Source organism: Elaeis guineensis, chromosome 16, assembly GCF_000442705.2.
Source record: "Elaeis guineensis isolate ETL-2024a chromosome 16, EG11, whole genome shotgun sequence".
Lineage (NCBI taxonomy): Eukaryota > Viridiplantae > Streptophyta > Magnoliopsida > Arecales > Arecaceae > Elaeis > Elaeis guineensis.
In genome coordinates, this window is record NC_026008.2 from 25243535 (window position 1) to 25267018 (window position 23484).

At 37.1% G+C, this 23484-nt stretch overlaps 1 protein-coding gene across 1 annotated transcript in view; it reads left to right on the forward strand.

Annotated features, from left to right (window-relative positions):
• Positions 1 to 214: 214 nt before the first annotated feature.
• Positions 215 to 23484, forward strand: part of LOC105059300 (probable methyltransferase PMT21) — a 33207-nt gene continuing 9937 nt past the window's right edge. Inside the window, exons 1-2 of the mRNA XM_073249801.1 lie at positions 215 to 358; positions 22055 to 22294. Of these exons, the coding sequence (XP_073105902.1) occupies positions 215 to 358; positions 22055 to 22294 (384 nt within the window). The remainder of the gene's footprint in view (positions 359 to 22054; positions 22295 to 23484) is intronic.

Consider the following 23484-nt stretch of genomic DNA (forward strand, 5'->3'; position numbering starts at 1 on the left):
GCTTTAAATAGAGGAAGTGGGCATATGGCTTGTACGGGTGCTGTGAGCAGTGGTCCCGCGGTCCGCAAGGGAAAAGAAAGGGACGTGCACAGCTTCATGAGATGCATGGACACAGAAAGAAGCTTAGGATATGGAAGCTGGTGTACAGGCCGGAGGCCTGAACATGGCAAGCATTTCAAATGTAGGAGCGCGCGCGGTTTAAACGCGTGATGGGATGCTGCTTTATGCAGAAATAGAAGCGAGGCTGTTGGGTTGTTTCTTCACGTGGGATTTAAATGCCTGGGCAAGCCGGTGCAAATGTGGAAAGTGGGTGCTATTGGAGTTTGAAGTAATGCGGAAGTCAGCAGGTTTTGATGCGGTACAGACGCTTCTCATTGCCTTTAAAAGGGGGCAGCAACGCACGGTTGAGAGGACTGAATATTTTATTCTTTCATGTCATAAACAATGAGCCATCCACCACCATTCTCCATGCCTCCACCATCTTTCTCCACACTTCATCTAGCCTAGCCATCCAAACACCTAAAAGCCTCCACAATCCATCACACGCCACCTCCTCTTCCATCTTCAAACCTTTAAACAACCAACCTAAAGCCCTCTTCTTCTCCGCAAAAAGCTCTTCTCCGGCTCTTGATCCTTTTTTCAAGCTCTTGGAAGGAAGCCCTCAGAGTTTCAGGATGAAGAATTCAGCGAGAAGAATCCCCATAGCCAGCTAATCATCACGTCTCAGAAAATTGTTGTAATCTTAATCTGACCGTGTGCTTTCTTTTCAATTTTTTTATACTTCTCTCTTAATATGCAATAAAGATCTGTTTTGCTTGTATTTATCTTTATGTCTTTATTTTTCTTGCATAAGAACTTTTATCTGAAATAGTTTATGACTCTTGAGATAAGTCATGATCTACGGGTACGGTTCATGCTCTTGAGATAGATTATATTTAGATAAAATTTTTTATTTTTTGTATCTAAGTAATTTTGACTAGCCTATAACTTTAAGAGATGGGCCGTGATCCAAGGATACGGATCGTGCTCTCTAAGATATGTTATATCTTTATTGATTAGATACCAATCCAAAGTATGTTAAGAAGGGTACCAACTGTCTAACAAGAAAGTAGTTGAGATCCTAAGAATCCATCCTCATACTTGAGACCAATCTTAATTAGTCTTAATTTATTTGCTCTTTCAATTACTAGTCTTTAATCAATTTTTATTCTACTTTTAACTTAAATCTCAATCCCTTAAATGCAATGAACACGATCCCTATAGATATGATCTTAACTCACGCTATCTACACCGTAGTGAGTTAGTTTATTTTTGACATCTCTGACAGCGATCAAATTTTGGCATCATTATCGGAGATCATGGTATAGTTATTTTTGAGTCTAAAAAAAATCAAAAAGAAATTTATTTTCTTTTTTTGCTTTCTGCCTTTTATTCTTAGTCTATTTTTAGTTTTTAGTGCTTTCTAACTTACCTAGTTTACTTAGTCAAACTTACATTCCTGCAAAATCAATAAAAAATCTCTACATTGACATCTTAGAAGCCATTTAGGGAACTAGAGACCTAACCACAAAACTTACAAACAAAAACAAACTAAACTTGAGTGTGTGCTAATTACAAGCTTAGACATCTTGGTTTGCTGCATTGCATAGTCATAACATATTCTAAGGGCTAACCCATTAATTAGATAAGGTGAAGATTTCATCACCTCTCTTTCGCCCACAAACCATAATCTTTATCTTGCATATCCAAGCCTAACATAAAATTAATTAAACATTGACCACTAAGGTGTTCTAGCTTACTAGGACAAGGCTTGTGGAAAAGTTAGACCGGATCAGAATTGGCTAGTTGACTGGTGTCTAGAAAAGGGGTTTAGGGATAAGAGCTTGAAAAAAAGTGGTTACTTAATTAGATTAATTGTGAAAGCATGGAGAACCTTCCCGATGTTATCCTTATTTGGCTAGTTAGCTAGTTGATTTTTGACTTAGAGGGCTCTAAGGTAACCTTGGTAGTTAGGAGCTGTCTAGATTTAGGATAACCTAGGATAGATGTTTGCTTGAGTAAGTGTTTGACAAATCAAAAAAAAACTTAACTCTTCTCTTTTCTTGGATTAAGGACTCTTAGGCTCTTCTCTTTGGACTTCTTTTACTCTTCTCTCACTTCTAAAAAAAATTCTATAAAAATTGAAAATTTCTGTATTTGCTCTAAGGTATAATTATAGAGTGTATGCTTGATCGTAGATCATTACGATCAAAAATCTAATCTTTTGATCCAGAAATAGAAAAAATCCTTAGAGCCAACAAATGTAGAAATATGGACCAAAATCAGAAGAATGATCCATCTAGGTAGTTGAAGGAGTACTTTACTCCTTCAACATATACCTACTCTCCTTGCATTCAGATGCCTCTAGTTGAGGCCGTACAGTATGAAATCAAGTCTAGTATTATACAAATACTCCCATCTTTTTATGGACTTGCCAATGAAGATCCATACAAATATCTTGATGAATTTTTGAAAATATGCTCAATAGTTAAAATCCAAAATTTCTTTAACAATGCTTTCAGGCTGAAATTGTTTCCTTTTTCATTGAAGCACAAAGCCAAATATTCGTTGAACTCTTTAGATACCATAATAATTTGAACTTGAGATCAACTTAAGAAAAAATTCTTCAAAAAGTACTTTCCAATAGGAAAGACTAATCAAATCCGTAAGGCCATAACTAGTTTTTTCTAGTTGGATGGGGAGATGTTTCATGAGATTTGGCAGAGATTGAAAAAACTGATTAGGAAATGCCCCTGCTATACTATACCCAAATGGTAATTAGTCCAGTGCTTCTATGATGGTCTGTCAGAGAAGCACTAGCAAATGGTTGATTCCTCCTGTGATGGAACCTTCATGCTAAAAAACAAGCATGAAGCCTGATAGCTTTTTAAAATATTGAGTGAAAATTCACCGCACCACATGTCTGCTGCCAGAAAAGACCTTCCCATGACTTGACCTAAACATGTGGGATTTATGAAATTGGAAGTTCAATGAATATCCATAGTAGAATGGATGAATTATCTCAAAAATTAGATCGATTGCTGCAAGTAGTACCCACCAGCACCCCACCTACACCTTTGATAGATGTTTGTTCCATATGTTCGAATTTTGCTCATACTATTTAGATCAGGACATAACCCTTACTCTAACACCTATAATCCAGGTTGGAGAAATCATCCCAATTTTTCTTGGGCCCAACAACCTGTTGCTAGGCCCCCAATGCCAAGACCAAGTTATTCTGAGGGAGTCTATAAACCGGCTCCATATCCATAACATGCACAGAACCTATAACCTTTTTCAAACACTATCTTTGAGGAGAAAGTGTTGCAAGCACTGAAAGGGCTCAAGATGAACACCCAACTCCTCTACTTCTATACTCAATCAATAGCCAAGCTAGAGACCCAAATAGATCAACTAGCCACTACTTTTAGTAGGAGGAAGGTAACCCAAAAGGGCAGTATATGGCTGAAAGCTCTATTGGCCCAGAGACTTTTCTTGCACATGCTAAGTCTATCATTACCCTTAGAAGTGGAAAAATCATAAATCAGCCTGAGATAATCCAACAACTAGAACAACTAATGCTGGCTGAGCCAGAAAAAAAAAATTGTAGAGAGGGAAGAACCTACTGACCTAGCACTTGCACCTAAGGCCCCAATCCCAAGTACTTTAGAATCTCCTTTGCCTCTCAACAAGAAGGGCATGAAAGTGAATGAAATGCTTGAACTATTTAAACAAGTCTCAATAAATTTACCCCTTCTTGATGCTATTAAACAGGTCCCAACCTATGCTAAATTTTTAAAAGATCTGTGCATATAGAAATGAAGAACTAAGGCATGCACACCAAAGAAGGTCCATTTGACTGAATAAGCTAGCTCAATCTTTCAACAACTAACCCCATCCAAACTTAAGGATCTTGGAACCCCAATAATACCCTATGTCATAGAGGACCTAACGATTAAGAAAGCATTATTAGATTTGGGTGCGAGTGTTAACCTTCTCCTGAGCTCTGTCTATGACCTATTCAAATTTTGAGAATTGAAACCCATGATGGTAACCCTACAATTAGCAGATTGATCAATTAAGGTACCATATGGAATGTTGGAAGATGTGTTGGTTAAGGTAAATGAATTTTACTTTCTTGTAGACTTTCTGGTACTAGATATGAAATCTGATAGCAACTCCAATCAAATATCTATCATCCTAGATAGATCCTTCCTGGCGACTGCCGATGCTTGCATAAACTTGGGATTATAGATGTGTCTTTCAGAAATAAGAAGCTAAGGTTGAATATTTTTAATGTGGCTCAAGGATCACCCACTTTTGACCATGATGAGATCAATTTACTAGAGAAAGTTTTAGAAGACAAAACCCCTACATTGCTCGACCCAGATCCTTTACAGGCATGCTTAGCACATTTTGGAGTGGATGATTTCGATATTGATGAGTACACTAAAGCAGTAAATACACTTTCAGAGCCACCCAATTTTAGCACCACTCCTCCTTGGACTGTAAAGTATGAACAAGTATCAATCCGATCAAGCCCTCTAGTACCATCCCTAAGAGCTCCATCTATCCTAAAGTTAAAGCCTATTCCTGATACATTGAAATATTCATTTCTCTGGTCCAATAAGACCCTGCTAGTAATCATTTTCTCCAACCTAACTATTGATCAGGAAAACTAACTTATAGGTGTGCTCAAAGAGCACAAAGAGGTCATAGGGTGGACAATTGCTGATTTGAAAGGCATTGATCCTTCTGTTAGCATACATCATATTCATTGCGAGGCTGAGGCCAAACCACATAGGGACATACAATGTAGATTAAATCCAAACATGTAGGAGGTAGTAAAGAAAGAGATAATAAAATGGTTAGATGCAGGCATTATCTATCCAATTTTTGATAGTAAATGGGTCGGCCTAACCTAGATGGTACCAAAAGAGTTAGGTATCACTGTGGTAGAAAATGAGAAAGGTAAGTTGTTATCCACTCACACAACAACTGGCTGGTGAGTATGTATGGACTACAGGTGATGTAATACCGTGACTAAGAAAGACCACTTCCCACTATCTTTCATTGACCAAATCTTAGAACGGTTAGTGGGTCAGAGTTATTTTTTCTTCCTGGATGGATATTTAGGATACAATCAGGTGCTTGTATTCCCAGAAGATCAAGAGAAAATCACCTTTACGTGCCTTTATGGTACTTTTGCCTTTCAAAGAATATCTTTTGGACTGTGCAATGCACTAGCCACTTTTTAGTGGTGCATTATGGCTATCTTTTTTGACATGGTTGATATATTTTTAAAAGTTTTTATGGATGACTTTTATATTTTTGACCCTACTTTTGATGACTGTCTTCAAAATTTAACTAAAGTACTTAAAAGATGTGTGGAGATGAATCTACTGTTTAGCTGAAAAAAGAGCTATTTCATGATTCATGAGGAAATTATGCTCGAACACATTGTATCTGAGTGGAGGATCAAAGTAGACAAAGCTAAAGTTGAAATAATCTTAAAACTGCCACCCCCAACCTCAGTTAGGCAAGTATGATCCTTCTTAGGACACGCATGATTTTATAGGTGCTTTATTAAGGACTTTAGCAAAATTTCATGATCTTTGTGTAATCTTTTAGCTAAATTTTTTTTTTTGATTTTAATGAAGATTGCTTAATCACCTATAATATACTAAAAACAGCATTGACTACTGCACCGATTATCAAATCATCAGATTGGACCCTAGCATTCGAAATTATGTGTGATGCTTCTGATTATGCGGTAGGGGCAGTTTTAGGATAAAAATTCAATAAGGAACCACATATGACTTACTATGCAAGCAAAACTCTCTCAGATGCTCAATTGAACTACACCACAATCGAGAAAGAATTGCTTGTAGTTGTGTTTGCCCTAGATAAATTTAGGTCATACCTTTTGGGCTCCAAGGTCATAGTTTATTTTGATCATGTCACATTGAAACATCTGCTATCCAAGAAGGATACAAAGCCTAGACTGATTAGATTGGTCCTTTTGTTGCAAGAATTTGATCTGAAAATTTTGGATAAAAAGGGTTCCCAAAATGTGGTAGCATATCATATCTCAAGGACCTTGGTAGAATACAATAATAAAATCATTAAAGATAGGTTTTCTGATGAATAACTCTTTCCAGCATTCTTTAATATTTTTTTCTGATTTGCACATATAGTTAACTATTTGGTGATAGGATAAGTTCCATCCTACTGGACCTAGCAAGACAAAAATAGATTCTTTACCCAAGTAAAACATTATTTTTGAGAAAAACCAGAGTTGTTGAAAATTTACCCAGATCAAATTATCCGGTGATGTGTCTCTAAGTGTGAAGTTTAAAGTATTCTGACCTTTTGCCACTTATTAGCCTATAGGAGATATTTTAGTGGAAAGAAAACTACAGCAAAAGTGCTGTAGAGTGAATTTTACTGGCCAACACTATTTAAGAATGATCATGATTTTTTCTGTAATTATTTGAGATGTCAACAAACAGAGAATATTTTGAGGAAAGATATGATGCCCCTGTTCTCTATTTTAGTAGTTAAAATTTTTGATATTTGGAGAATCAACTTTATAGGCCCTTTTCCTTCCTCTGATGGTTATGAGTATATATTGGTGGCAGTACATTATATTTTTAAGTAGGTAGAAGCCATGGCAGCATGAACCAATGATCATAAGGTGGTAATAAGGTTTATTCAAAGAAATATTATAAGTTGGTTCAGTTGTCCTAGGGCCATAATCAGTGATGGGGGTATGCACTTCACGAATAGGCATTTTGAAGCTTTAATGAGGAAATACGGAATAACACATAGGATAGCCATCCCATATCACTCCCAGACCAGTGGACAAGTAGAAGCCTCTAATAGAAAAATAAAGAAGATATTAGAGAAAATGGTTAGGGTCGATCGAAAAGATTGATTTGAGAGATTAGATGATGCACTGTGGGCTTACCGTACTGCTTCCAAGATCCCTATAGGAATGTCTCCTTATTGGCTTATTTTTGAAACTTTGCCATCCATCGGTAGAATTCAAACATCACGTGTATTGGACAATAAGAAAATTTAACTTTGATATGAAAAATATGAAGTTGAAAAGGAGACTTCAATTAAATGAATTAGAGGAGTTACACAATTAGGCATACGAGAGTGCTACAATCTATAAGGCTTGAACCAAAGCTTACTATGATAAAATCATTTCAAGAAAAACATTCGAACCTAATCAAAAAGTATGGTTCTTTACTTCTAAATTAAGACTCCTCCCTAGTACACTTCGCTCACATTGGGATGGCCATTTATTGTGACCCAAATTTTTCCCCACGGAACTGTAGAACTTAAAGATCTAAAGCAGAAAAATACTTTTGAGGTTAATAGGCAGAGAATGAAACATTATGTGGATGGTATAAGGGATGGAGAGCAAATCAAGTTGATGGATCTGGTTAAATCGATCTTTGAATCACCATGAACTTTGGCTTGGTCTAATTGAAGACCATAAACTTAACACTTGTTGGAAGACAATCCAGTATTTTATTTTTTAAATTATCTAATTTCTATTTTGTAGGAATCTATTAAAGACGACTAATTGGGGAGAGCACATTATCAACATCCAACAAGAATCTGATGGAGTACAAGAAAAAATCTACAAACAACAATAAATCAGATGGTATCCCTCCTTGGTGAGTATTTTTATTTTTCTCTTCTCCATTGGGCATAATGGAAATAAAATTGGGGGAGAAAATAATTAAATTAATCAAGTCCTTAAGAATGACCATAATCAATTTTGTGTACCAAATTTTGTCTCGATTTGAAGTTAATCGGATATTCTAATTGATGAATGATTAACGGTTTAGATAATTTTAGAGATATTGAGGGATAAATTATTAAGAAAGCTCAATAAATAGTAGGATTTAAATCAGAATAAATTTTGAAGTGATTTCAGAACCTTCTACCTAATGATCTCAATGAAGAATCTACTTCATGGGGGTATAAGTGAAAAGGTCAAAGTATGCATAAAATCTACCTTAAAGTTTATTTAAATTAATAAATTAGATTTTTAGCATCTCTTATTAAGGAACTAGATCCCTTCACCTAAGTAAGTATTAGGGTTCACGTCAAAAGATGAGAATATAAAGAAATCTTTTGTAGAACCAATCTTAACTCGTAATCTTTTTGACTCGAGTTAATAAGCTTGAGAGATACTCTACATCTAATATTCTAAAGTTAACTGATTTGGGAGTCATTGGCCTAAAACTGATTATAAGGATCAAATAGAAAGCTTAAGGGATTAGGACATTATACTGACTATATACGTAAAATTATTTTCTTAAAAAGAAAACTAAACTGCAAGAAGACACTACACTAAGCCCATAGCAAGTTAGAGGACTTAAAGAGTGAGGTGGAAAGTTGGCAAAAGAAAAGTTCTAGAAATTTTTATGGACTTCATAGAAATTTTTATGGACTTCACTTAACCATTGAATAGATAAAATTGATAATCCAATGAAGTACCTCTTTGATGGTCTAGTCAGATATCAACTGATTTTAAAACTGCCTAGGATAACTTTTAATTCAATGATGCGTCGGTGTATATTGTTGATTTATCTATTTTACTCGAGGATGAGTAAAGTTCAAGTTGGAGGATGTGATAAATACTTAAGTTACTAAAAATATATAATTTTATTTAATTACTTTTTATTTATTAAAAATTTAATACTTTCTAGTTTATTTTGCAGGCTTTTGGGTTGAAGCTATGCGACTCATGGGCTAGACACCAAGGATGGGTGCACCAACGTGCGGGGCACAAAAAGAAGAGGATGCACACGTGAAGGAGGAATGAAGGGTCCAGCAGGCTTACAAAAGAATAAGGCAAGGAGATGTTTTAAAAGGAAAAGAAAGCATGGGCCCCATGCAGTTTGGATGCTGAGAAATTTGGCTTGAAATAGAGGAAGTGGGCGCATGGCTTTCACGGGTGCTATGAGCAATCCGCAAGGGAAAAGAAAGGGACGTGCACAGCTTCGTGAGATGCGTGGACACGGAAAGAAGTCTGGGATGCGGTAGCTGGTGTGCGGGCCCGAGGCATGAATGCGGCAAACGTTTCTAATGCGGGAGCATGTGCGGTTTAAATGCACGATGGGATGCTGCTTCACACGGAAACAGACGTAAGACTGTTGGGTTGTTCTTCACGTAGGATTTAAACATCGGGCAAGCAGGCACGAACATGGAAAGCGGGTGCTATTGGAGTTAATCTTAAAAAAAGAGATCCGAGGGATATTCTATATTTAGTATCTTAAAGTCATCTGATTTGGGAGCATTGATTGAAAACTCGCTACATGGATCAAACAGAAAGCTTAAGGAGTTTAAACATTCAACAGCGGTACAATATTAAAAAAAAAAATTAATAAATGAAAGACAGAAGTAATAATATACTTGTCCAGATGAAGGTTAATAATTTGGAGATTAAGGTAGCGATAATTTAGAAAAGTTCAGAAAATGTTTAGTATTCTTAGTTTAACTCTTATATTGACTAGTATTAATATTCCAATGACATACTTCATTTACACTCTACTGAACATCAGTGGCCTTTTTAAAATTATTTGGTAAAATTTGAGACTTTAAGTTAAATGGTACTTAAATCTAAATTCTTTCTTTACTCGAGGACGAGCAAAGTTCAAGTTAGAAAGTATGATAAGTGGTATATTTTTACATTTATTGAAGGTATTTTTGGTAATTTATGGTGCTAACATCTTCTTAAAAATCCTAATTTCATGAATTTATTGAATTTTTCTAAAAAAATAAGTGATTTTGAAAAAAATATGAAATTAGATATATTTATAAAAAAATAGATGTTAATTTAATTGAGCAATTTAAGCACCAAAATGAAGAAAAATTTTTAAAAAATTTAATGTATATTTTTTCTAATTTTTCAGGTGAAAATCGGAGCGAAAATGGAGCTAAAATATCCTAAAAAAATAAAAAATATTACCTCCGGTGCACGGTGGACCGGTCGGTCGGTCCACAGAGTCAGGACGCGGTCCACAGGAATAGTTACGCGGTCCACAAGCGCGGCTCACAGCAAGAGAAAGATCCTGGGTGCGATCCAACGGCTGAGATTTAATCCGACCCAGATCCGACGGTTCAGACTCGTTGCCGACTTTGAATAGGACTCTTTTGTGCGATCCGACAGTCCAGAAGCAATCCATCACGCGATCCAATGGCTGTTATCGCTCCCGACTGTGTTAAGGACTCTTTTGCGCAATCCGACGGCTAGAACTTCATCAGAACCCAGATCGGATGGCTGACATTTGATCCGACCCTGATAAGGATTATAACTCTGATTTTTGAGCTGATTTGGGCAGTCCAAGCTTGATCCGACGGCCAAAAAAAATTTTAGAAGTTTAATACATTTTCTAAGGGTTTTAGGACTCCTTTTGTGATCAGAAAAATATGAAAAAATTACCTATAAATAGGGGGTTCGGGAATAAGCTAAAAAGGAGAAAAAAAAATCAGAGAAAAAGCAAGGAAAAAAATAGAGAAAAAATTCAAAGAGCTTTAGGGATCAAATATTAGGAGATTATGGAGCTAGAGAGCTTGATGCGTGGCTAAATCCCTTCAATCCAGGAATATGATGAAGTCTGTAAATGGATTTTTATTTTTTTTTATATTTAATTTTTATACAATAAAATTATGCTTTTATTTCATATCTTTTTATTTTTTTTTTGAGGTATTGATCCAGCCTACACAGCCTATATCCTCTATTGACGTGCCGTGATCCCTAGATTCGGTACGTGCTTTGAAGAGATAGATCGTGGTATGTTAGATTGAATCTTAGATCTTGTAATTGAATTTAGATAGTTTATACTCTAACAGAACGAGTTGTGATCTACTGATACAGTTCGTATCCCTTAGAGATAAACTATACTAATACCATAATTATAAGAATTAAATATTATAATATAGAAAAAAAAAGAAAATAAATCTCTTTGCATGGTGGATTCAGAATTCCTAGATTATTTCTCTGAATTATTTTTTTTCATAATTTAATTTATACTTTTGATTTTTTTTTCTATTCTATTTCTTGTTAATCCTTCTACAATCAATTCTCTTTTTATTTCTTCTTAAAAGAAAAAGATAATCATCCTAGATCTCCGTAGAAACGATCCCTACTCACCTTATCTATATAGTTTGAGTTGGTTTTTATTCTTGACCACCTACGACAGCGATCAAATTTTGATGCTGTTGTCGGGGATCTAGGCATGATTATTTAAAAAAAAAATTTACATTGACACCACATAATCTACTCAAGGAATTAGATACTTAATCACAAAACCTAAAAAATAAAATAAATCAATTTACTCTTAACTAACTATCAAATCTGGTCATCTTTTCTTCTTGCATTACATAAATCCATAAAACATCTTAAGGGCACAAACCCTAAACAAGATAAAGTGGGGATTTCATCACCCTTCCTTGGCCTACAAACTACCATCCTACATATTGCATTGACCTAAACCTTAATTTAAAATCAATTAGACGTTGGCCCCTAGGGACTTTCGAGCTCAATAGGACAAGGGATCCTAAGAGTAAGATCGGGTTAGGGTTAGTCAATTTGACTGGTGTCTAGAAAAGTGGTTCAAGGACTACATCCTGAAGGAAAGTAGTTATTTAATTGGTTCCGTTCACTTACCTGGCCAACTCAGTTGGTGTCTAAGGAAAGCAACGGGGGGACCCCCACCGACCTTACACTTACCTGGCTAGTTGAGTGGCTAGTCTTTTACCTGGAATGCTCAAAGGCAACCTTAACAAGTTAGGAGCTGTCTAAATCTAGGGTTACCCTTAGCTAGGATTGATTGAGTAACGTGACTACTAACCTACAAATATTAACCCTAATTAAAATGCTCCTCTATCGTCTCTAGATTTAGGACTTCTTAAACTCCCATCTTTAGAATTCTTTTCTCTTTTTAAAAAAAATAATAAAAAATAATAAAAAAAATTGCAAAAATAATTGAAAATTCTCAAATTTCTTCGTGGACAAGGTTATCTGGTCGATTAGTGAGAATAGATCCAAACTTTACATTGAGTCCAGTAGACCTTAAGCCCACCATGGGTGAACCCGAACATAAACCTAAGATCTTGAAAGACCTTTGCTATCTAGCTAAGACAGCCCAGCCCTCATGTATTCGACTGCCATAAACTGATGCCAATTTTGAAATTAAACCTCAAATCATAAACATGCTTCCCAAATTCACCGGAATCAAGGATGCATATTTTTTTATGAGAGAATTTGAGGAAGTATGTGCCACGATGCGGCTTCAACAACTCACTGAGGATGCTGTAAAACTTAGGTTGATCAACTTTGCCCTCAAGGATAGTGCCAAAAAATGGTTATACAGTCTTCCTAATCAATCCATTGCATCATGGGAGGGTTTTGTTAGAGTGTTCCTAAAAAATTTTTTTCCACACCATAAGACTGCCAAATTTAAGAATGAAATTAATCAATTTTATCAATTACCAGATGAGTTTTTTTGGAAGTGCTTTGATCATTTTAAGAATCTTTTGAGTCAATACCCACATCATGGAATAGAAACTTGGAGGCTGTGCCAAATCATTTATGAAGAACTAGATCCAAACTCAAGAACCATGTTAGAATCAATGTGTCAGGGTCAATTCATGAATAAAGAACCCATAGAAGCCTGGTAATTTTTGGAGGACCCAGCAGAAAAGAGCCTACAATGGAAGATTACTAGAGAATTCGACAGACACACACCTTCCAAAGGGGGTGTATATCAAGTTCAACCTTCCCTAGCTGAAGAGGCTAAATTCGCATATTTGATCCATAGGATAGAGGCTCTAAAACTCAAGGAACATACCCAAGTGAACCACGTTGCAACAACAACTTGCAATGGGTGTAATGCCATAGACCACACGATGGAAGGATGTCCTTTCTTGATGGGTCCAGTCGAGAACGAAGTAGCACAGGTAAACGCAGCCTATCAAAGATCCACAAATGACCCCTACGTACCAACATACAATCCAGGATGAAGGAACCATCCCAATTTTTTTTGGTCACAAGGGTCAAACTCAATTAGACCTGCTTTCACTCAACCCAACCCCAGATCCACTCAATCATCAAATACCCCATCAGGTTTTAGCTATGATCAAAAGCTTAACTCACTAGAAAAGAGTCTGAAAATCCTAGCAAAATCATCTGCTAGCACCAACACTACACTAAACAACTTCATGCAGACCACAGGCCAGCTTCTAACTTCCAACATCCAGGCTATTACCCGTTTAGAGATGCAATTAGGTCAATTAGCCACGGCTGTAAGTGAAAGAGAAAAAGATAAACTACCGAGTCAATTCGAGGCTAATCCTAAGACCCAGAACAATCAAGGACCACAATAAGGAGCCCAGATCAACCAATTAAATGCAATTCATACTTTAAGGTCTGGAAAATAAGTAGACAACTATGTCGGTACACCTGAAGATCAAAATAAATCATTATTTAAACCACCTCATGAGCAAGTAATTGATCAGACCGAGTTGGAGGATCCAGATAAGTCTAAGGAGTCAATAGAGATTAACAAACCACCCAAGCCACTGGAAGAATCCATATCAGGATTAAGCAATTCGAGACATCACCCACCAATTCTGTAGCTCCTTTTCCAAATAGACTTAGGACCAACAAATACTCAGCCCATATGAATCAAATCTTAGAGATGTTTAAACAAGTTAAAGTGAATATCCCTCTATTAGATATGATCCAACAAGTTTCCACATATGCCAAATTTCTCAAAGACCTATGCTCAAAGAAGAAGACCACCAACGTTCCTAAGAAAGCCTTCTTGGCGGCTAATGTAAGCTCATATCTATCAAGCCACATGCCTGTCAAGTATAAAGATCCAAGATCTCCTACAATCTCTTGTGTTATTGAGGAAACCATCATTGACAGGGCTTTATTAGACTTAGGAGCTAGTGTGAATATCCTACCGTATTCGGTCTATGAAAAATTGAGGATAGGAGAATTAAAGCCTACAGAAATTATATTGCAATTGGCAGATCAATCAGTGAGGGTCCCCAAAGGAGTCGTGGAAGATGTGTTAATCAAGGTAAGTAATTTTATTTATCCTGTGGATTTTATGATCCTCGAGACTAAACCTGTGATTAATCCAAAAGGTCACATTCCAATAATCTTAGGAAGACCATTCTTAGCGACCACCAACGTCCTAATCAATTATCGCAATGGACTCATGAAACTCTCATTTAGAAATATGACCATTGATCTTAATATTTTCAATCTTGAAAAAAAAAGGGACCAATTCGTTGATGTAAATCTAATTCAGGATGAGATCTATGAGACCATTGACCTAGGAGAAGAAGATTTTGACTGTAATCTCTAATCAAATCAAGAAATTAAAATAGCTTATGAAATATCTCCATCTAGTAATCAGAGAGTTCATCCACAATGGCAACCACCTGTCGAACCACTTGTGAGGATGGATGAACCTATACACAAGCCATCGATTGAGGAAGCACCTAAACTAGAATTCAAAACACTCCCTCAGCATCTCAAATATGCATATCTAGGTCCATCAGCAACTCTACCCGTAATTATCGCATCAGACCTAGATCAAACTCAAGAAGAGAAACTTTTAGCTATCCTCAAAGAAAATAAGGAAGCCATAGGCTAGACCATGGCTGACATCAAAGGGATCAGTCTTTCAATTGTCCAACATCGAATTTATTTAGAGGAGGAAGCCAAGCCAATCAGAGACCCCCAAAGAAATCTTAACCTAGCTATGAAGGAGGTAGTGAAGAAAGAAATTTTCAAGTTACTAGACAATGGAATTATCTATCCTATTTTAGATAGTTCATGGGTTAGCCCAATTCAAGTAGTGCCTAAAAAGTCTAGGATAACAGTGGTCCAAAATGAAGCAAATGAGTTAGTGCCGACTAGAGTCCAAACTGGATGGAGAGTTTGTATTGATTACAGAAAATTAAATGCGGCTACAAGAAAGGATCATTTTTCCCTACCATTCATTGATCAAAAAAATTTCAAGATTAATCAGCAATGCGGAAGTCAGCAGGTTTTGATGCAGTACAGATGCTTCTCACTACCTTTAAAAGGGGGGCACCAATGTACGGTTGGAAAGATCGAATATTTTATCCTTTCATGCCATAAATAACGAGCTGGCCACCACCATTCTCCACATCTCCACCATTTTTTTCCATGCCTTATCTAGTCTAGCTATCCGAATATCCAAAAGCCTCCACAATCCATCACACGCTACCTCTTCCATCTCCAAACCTCTAAACAACCAACCTAAAGCCCTCTTTTTCTCTACAAAAATCTCTCCTTCGGCTCTTGATTCCTTTTTCAAGCTGTTGGAATGATGTCCTCAAAATTTCAAGATGAAGGATTTAGCGAGAAGCATCCCTATGACCGACTGGTCATCACATCTCAGAAAATTACTATAATCTTATTTTGATGGTGTGCTTTCTTTTCAAATTTTTTATATTTCTCTCTTAATATGCAATAAAGATCTATTTTGCTTGCATTTATCTTTATATCCTTATTTTTCTTACTTAAGATTTTTATCTGGAATAGTTTATGACCCTTGGGACAAGCCGTGATCTATGGATATGTTTCATGCTCTTGGGATAGATTATATTTAGATAGAATTTCTTATCTTTTGTATCTAAGTAATTTTGACTAGTCTATAACTTTAAGGGATGGGCTGTAATCCAAGAGTACAGACCATGCTCTCTAAAATAGGTTATATCTTTATTGATTAGATACCAAACCAATGCATGTTACGAAGGATACTAACTGTCTAACAAGAAAGCAATTGAGATTCTGAAAATCCATCCTCATACTTGATACCAATCTTAATTAGTCTTAATTTATTTGCTCTTTCAATTATTAGTCTTTAATCAATCTTTATCCTGCTTTTAACTTAAATCTCAATCCCTCAAATGTAATTAACATGATTTTTATAGATATGATCTCGACTCACGCTATCTACATAGTAGTGAGTTAGTTTATGTTTTGACGCCTATGATAGTGATCATCAATGCTGAAGCCTCTTCTATTCCTTGACTTTATGTACTTTTATCTTTTGTTTTGTCTTCATCCTCTGTGAAAAATATTGTAACAAAAGACTTTGTAATGAAATAAAGTACATTTCATTTCTAAGAATTTTCTCCTCCGATGTCTTTTTCCTTCTTTCATCATCTTTTTGATTATCTTGTATTTGCAGCCAAGTTGGAAGGCCTGTTCCTTTTGTAGGAACTTAGTATATTTTGAAGATGAAGATAAGATTTCAAAAACAACCATTGCTGCAGCTCAGATACGAGCAATTATCGAGAATACAGGTATATTCTTCTAGGCGTACGAGATGGGCTTCAACCGATGTATCGCCTAGACGAAGGAGTTCTTTTCCAACATCGACCCTACATTCCTGGGTTTGATAGATATGGACGTTGAATAGCTGTGCCAAGAGATATGGAGTGCTCCTTCAGACACATATGTCCACATCACTGAGACATCGCTTGTTATGGCCATCACCACTGACGGGTCATCAGAGAGCTACGGCTATGTTGAGGGATTGAGGACCGAAGCCCCTAAAGATTTGGGGAGGCCACCCAAGCATCAAGAGGGTTTCAGAGGTCATGGGAGATCGTCATAAAGATCCAAGGGATGCAGAGGATGACGAGATCTTCTGTGTATTTTTTGAATCTTTTTTCTCTCCTTTTTTTTTATGAAGAATGTAACAGATGAACTTTGAATGGAAAGTTTTTCTAATAAAACAACTTCCTTCATGAATTTTTTTTTGTTTGTCATCTTTGAATTCAATTTTGAATCTTAAAGACTCAAAATGAAATTGCCATGCACAATGTAGAACATAGGCCGAAGTGACATCGATGAGAGCCGAAGCAAATCATAATATTTAGCAATATATGTAATTTGAAATAGAAATTATATTGGTAATTCACCTAATAATAAGACTTTTTAATAGTACATCCTTAGATTTTCAAAATTTCAAGTTCGAGGTTTAGGAGTACAATCTAGTTCTTTAATTCGATAGGATCTAGGTCGAATTACTGTGGTAACTCAATAGGATCCTTTTCAGTTTGTGGCTAGCTTGTCTTGTTCAATAGGTTTAGAGACTTCGAATTGATAAAGGACAAGGTCATCGCATTTGAAGGACTTCGGCTTTAACCGGGAGTTATAATAGCAAGCCACCTTTTGTTGATAAGAGGTAATTCTAATGCGAGCCCGATCCCTAACTTCTTCAAGAAAGTCGAGATCGGCTAGGAGATGATCATAATTTTTTTCTCATTGTAGTTCTCTACTCTATGTGATGGTAGACCGATCTCCACAGATATAATGCTTCTACACTGAAGGTTAACTTGAAGGGTGTCTTACTAGTTGGTTTTGGAGTGTTGTCTGATAAGCCTATAACACATTGTAGAGTTCATCTATCCAGAGTTCTTTGACTTAGTTTAGTCTTTTCTTTAATCCTTGGAGGATAGTTCGATTGGTGACTTCAACTTCTCCATTAGATTGGGGATGCCCGACAGAAGTAAATTGATGCTTAATGTGAAGTTCGAAGTAAAATTTCTTGAACTTCATGTTATCAACTTGATGACCATTATCAGTTATGATCACCGTTGGAAGACCAAATCTATATATTATGGACTTCTAGATGAAGTCTCTAACCTTCTGTTCACTGATTTGTGCTAAAAGTTCAGCTTCTACCCACTTTATGAAGTAGCAATAGCCACAATGAGGAATTTTTTTTGACCTGATGCCATCGAGAAAAGATCAAGGATATCTATGCAACACATTGCAAAAGGCCATAGAGATGAGATCAAGGAGAGTTAAGATGCTGGCTTCCGCTGGACGTTTACATACCTTTGACATTGGTCACACTTTTGAACAAAATCTTCTACATCATTTTGCATTGAAGGTCTGTAATATCTTTGATGAAAAATTTTATAGGCTAATGATCTGCCCCTCAAGTAATTGCCACAAATACCTTCATGTACTTTCAGAAGTCCATAATCAATCTCAGATGGTCTTAGGCATCTGAGCAATAGCATTGAAAATGACTTCTTATGTAATTAGCTATTCAGAAGGACATACCATAAAGCTTATTGTTTAATCCTTCTTGCTTCTTTCTGATCGGCTGGAGCAAAATCATTGGATAGATATTCAACTGGGAGATCCATCCAGCTCAGCTTGTTGTTGATCTGGTTGATACTCAGAGCTTCTTTGATGTTTGGGACATCTAGATTCTCGACATAGATTTTTCATCCCAAATCAGTAGAATTTGAAGTGGCTAAATGAGAAAGTGCATCAACTTAGACATTCTCCGATCTTGGGATCTGCTAAACATCAAGCTTTCTAAAGCTTGTGGAGAGATCCTTCATCTTTTAAAGATATTTAAACATTGTGGGATCCTTGGCTTTATACTTGCCTCGCACTTGGTTCATGACGAGCTGAGAATTAGAGAATACCTTAACTTTTTTTATGCCAAACTCTTTAGAGATATTTAGTTCGATGATGAGTACTTCATACTTAGCTATATTATTTATAGTGTTGAAGCTGAATCTCAATGCGTATTCGGTGACAACTCCATCGGGGTTACCCAGAATCAATCCTGCACCGCTTCCTTGAGAATTTGAAGCTCTGTCCATATGCAAGATCTACCAATCATCTCCTGCATCGATCTTTGATTTACAAGTATTCATATTTGACTTTTCTTCAGGGATCATACATTCAAAGATCAAATGCATCGGTACTTGTGCCTTTATTGTCATACGAGATCGAAACTCAATGTCAAACTCTCTAAGCTTGACATCCAGTTTGCTAGATGATTAGACATTTCCAATCTCCAAAGTATTGCTTTCAAGAGCTGATTGGTTAATACAACAATAATATGGGCCTAGAAGTATGGCCAAAGACATTTGCTGGCGATAAAGTGAATAGATTATCTTCTCGATTCTTGTGTATTTGATTTCTGCATCTCTTAAGACTTTACTGATGTAATAGATCATCTTTTATCCTCCAACTTCTTCTCGGATAAAAACCGAACTTATTGTCTATGAGGTTATAGGTAGATATATGTATAATTTCTCACCTTCGATAGGCTTTGACAGGAAGGTTGCTAATCCCAAATACTTCTTGGGGGCATCGAAGGAAGATCAACACTCATCCGGCCACTCGAAGTCCTTTGCTTGTCTTATTGCTTTGAAGAATAGGAGGCACTTTTCAACCAATTTGGACATGAAACAGCTTAGTGCTGCTACCCTTCCAATCAAGTATTGAACTTCTCTTTTATTGGTTGGATGTTTCATTTCTAGAAGAGCTCAAATTTTCTTCGGATTTGCTTCAATTCCTTGCTGGGTCACCATGAAGCCAAGAAATTTTTTAGAGTTCACGTCAAATGCATATTGCTTGGGTTCAGCTTTATTTGCTTGGGTTCAACTTTATTTGATAACTCCTGAGCTCATTGAAGGCTTTATTAAGATTGGTGAGGTGCCGATCAGCTTCTATACTCTTGACGAGCACGTCATCCATGTACACCTCCATGTTATAACTAATCTATTTTTTGAATATTTTATTGATGAGGTGTTGCTAGGTTGCATTCATATTCTTTTATCCGAATGGCATCATCTTGTAGCAATACAATCCTCTTTCAGTTACAAAAGCTATTTTCTCTTCATCTTCTGGTGCCATCCGAATTTGATTGTAATCTGAGAATGCATCCATAAAACTTAAGAGCTTGTGGCACAAGGTGGCATCTACCAACTGGTTGATCCTTGACAACGGGAAGCTATCTTTGGGGCAAGCTTTATTGAGATTGGTATGGTCAATGTAGACCCTCCACTTACCATTAGCTTTCCTTATCATGACCGCATTGGCAATCCATTCGAGGTAATATGTTTCTCGAATGAAGTCTATTTTGAGGAGCTTATCAACTTCCTCGTTAATCATCTTTTGCCTTTCTAGGGCAAAGCTTTTCTTCTTTTGCTAAATAGGGCAATGATGACAGTTAATATTCGGCTTATGTGTAATGACATCAAGAGAAATATCTGGCATGTCAGATGCTAACCAAGTGAATACATTAGCATTTGCTTGAAGAAAGTCAATCAGCTATCCTTAAAAAATTTTGGTAAAAGTCTTCCAATATTGACGGTTTGATCAGGATCATTTCTAAGTGGAATTTCAATAAACAGCTTCATCTTCATCCTTTCTCAAGTCCAACCCTTCAATTGATAGGGTTTTCTTGGGCTTATTTCTTTGGACTGTCATTATGAAGCATTTTCTAGCAAGTACTTGATCACCTCTCATTTCTCTTGTTCCATTCTTTATCGAAAAATGGATGAGCAAGTGGTATGTTGAGACAATAGCTCTTGAGCATTCAATCCAGATCATCTAAAGATTGCATTATATGTTGAGGACATTCAGACCACAAGAAAGTTGAGTAGGATGGTCGCTTGCCGAGGTGATTTTTTTGCGATTATCGATAGTTCCACTTTACCTTCTATTATTATTGAGTCATTAGAGAATCTGACCAGTGGTGCTTTGATCCACTTGAGTCATTCTTTGAGTAATTTTATTCTTTGAAAAGTATTATAAAACAAGACATCGATATAGCTTCCATTATCAACCAAAATTTTTTTTACATCATAATTTGCTATTGTTAATACAATGACAACAACATTATTATGAGGAGTTTAAACTCTGCCTACGTCTTCATTGAAAAAAGAAATAATATCATTATAGGAGTTTGCTTTCTCAATTCACTGCCTCTTCTGGGTAGATCCTTCAGCTTCTTCTTCCTCTCTTACCCCCTGCCACCAGCTAGTCCAGAAATCATGTTGATTACGCCAGTTGTCAGGAGATTGCCATGATTGTCATCCACATCGGCATTTACCCAATGTGATAATTTCGTTGGACTTATTTCTTTCTTTTAGATGTACTTCCCTTGGTATCCCTAGTGGATCAGATCTTCAATCTCATCTTTCAATTGGTGACATTCTTTGGTGTCGTATCCGTGATCTTGATGGAAGTGATAGTACTTCTTCCTATCTCTTTGGCCTGATGGCGCTCTCATTTTTCTCAACTGACGTACATATTCTTGGCCTTTGATCTCCATCAAGATTTGAGCGCATGGGGCAAAGAGTGGAGTGTAGTTGTGGAAGTGCCATTGGGGACTCATTGTCCTCTTTTGCTTTCGGGAGTAGTTTTCTCCCCCTTCCTTTCGAGCTTTGTAATCTTCTTCGCGAGCTCTTTTCTTCTTGCTATTCTTTTTGCGTCCCTCTTGCTATCGAAAGACTTCACTCTCCTCGACTTGTGCATATTTTCGTGCTCAGGAGAGGAGATCAGCATAGTCCTTCGAAAAATTTTTGTTGAGGAAGAAGATCAGGTATTCATCCTTGAGTCCTCATTTCATCACCGACATGGAGACGGACTCATTGAAGTCTCAAACTTCAAGCATGGTGGCATTGAAACATGCCTTGTGGACTCTCAACAACTCCCCTTCTCTTTGCTTAATAGAGATGAGGCCGTTGTTGTTCTTCAATTGTGGCCTTTGGCTGTCAAAGTGCATAATAAATTACCTTTTCAACTGCTTGAAGGAATAAATTGATTCTTGGGGGAGGTTGGAGAACCAGACTCTCACACTCTTCTTAAGAGTTGCTGGGAAGGCGAGGTAGAGGAGGGCATTAGAAGTGCCTTGTAACATCATGAGGGCTTCGTATCCCTTCAAGTGGTCGAGTAGGTCGATCGAGATATCGTAATACTCGACCTACGGTATCTTGAATCGATGAGGGATTAGTTTGCTCAAGATTTTTTGAGAGAATGGTGGCTGAGTGTTGAAGCTGAAGCCATCATTCTACTGATGACTCCCTATTTGAAATTCACCAATTCAATATTCTAGCTCTTGAACCTTTCTTTTGAGATCATCTTCACATTGTGAATAATGCTGGCATGTAGAGAGGCTTGAAGTGGAGTCTTCTAACAATCGATGTCTTCGATCGTCTCTTCTTGGACTTCGAGGGCATTGAGATGAGTGGCCAGGAGCTAGTTCGACTGATCATGATTGTCGACACGAGGCTTAAGCCGTGTTTGAGCGTCAGTGCCCTCGTTCAGACCCTTCTATGCAGGTCTAATGGTTGTGTTGAGATGGGGCCACTGAAGGAGCTTGTGTCCTCATGGCGCTTTATTGCAGATGCTGTATAGCGACTGTGAGCACTTGGACCTGCTCGGCCAGGACATCAATTGGATTTGGTTCCACAGTCATGAATTGTCGGGGAGGTTGTTCCCCTGTAGTTTGCGTATTAGGTGCACTATATAGAGATGACTACTGGCATGATATGATGAGATGATTTTGTGATCTGATTCTCACCATCTTCCTTCAAAAATGAGATAAGGCCCTTTCTCTAACGCCAATCTATTGTTGCACCTCTTCGATAATGTGTGATGAGGTAGGACAGCTTGGACCGCCTGTCTAGTTGAAGTAGGTCGATGACAGCTTGGATTCCGATCAACTACAAAGCAAGTCCACACAAGCCGGAGAAGGAGATAGGGGGTTCTCCGATGGAGAATGCCCGATGCTTAAGTTAGAGGGTGTCGAAGAGGGAGAACAATGAAGAAAGATAGTGAGAACAGTTTAAAAATTTAGTATTTAGAGAGCTCCCTTTTTTCTCTCTTTTCTTTTTTTATAGAGGAAGGTTTGTTAAGCGGTTAGTAACCGTTGTAACTGAAGTAATGGATTGTCGACAGGTTGTTAGCGATTGATTATGAAGCTAGCTGTCTATATGTGGGAGGTAGAAATCGTCATAACTGAATGCCAACAAAGCATCATCTATGTGCCAATAGCTTTTCATATCTTCTGAACTATAGCATAGTTCATTAAGAATCAGGACGGAGATAAGATGAGATCGGTTGAACACCGATGATTCAGACTTCATCCAAGGGCCGACCTTATGTGGTCGGTTATTAGCCAATGACATCATCGCTGCAGAAGGCACACATCTTAGGTCATCCATATCATAATGCCAGATGTCTACCACGTCTTTGAAGATCAGACATGTCATTAGGTGTACCAAATTTGGTCCAACAGTATCTACGCACGTCTTAAAAACCTCTTAAAATTAAATGCTTTCTATGTTGCTGTGTTGGAAGAACAAGTTAAATACCAAGGAGGTAACTGACAGAAAACTTTAGAAAAACTTAGGAGGATGTGTGTTTTGTATGCATGCATCAGAATCATTGGATCATCCTTTTGCCAATTGCACATTCTCTGGCTCTATTTGGAAATCACTCCGTTGTTGGGAGTTCTGCCTTCTTTCAAATCATTTGAGGAGCTATGTTTGGGTTGGATCGAAAGGAACTTTCCAAAGATAGGTCATCGTGTTATGCTA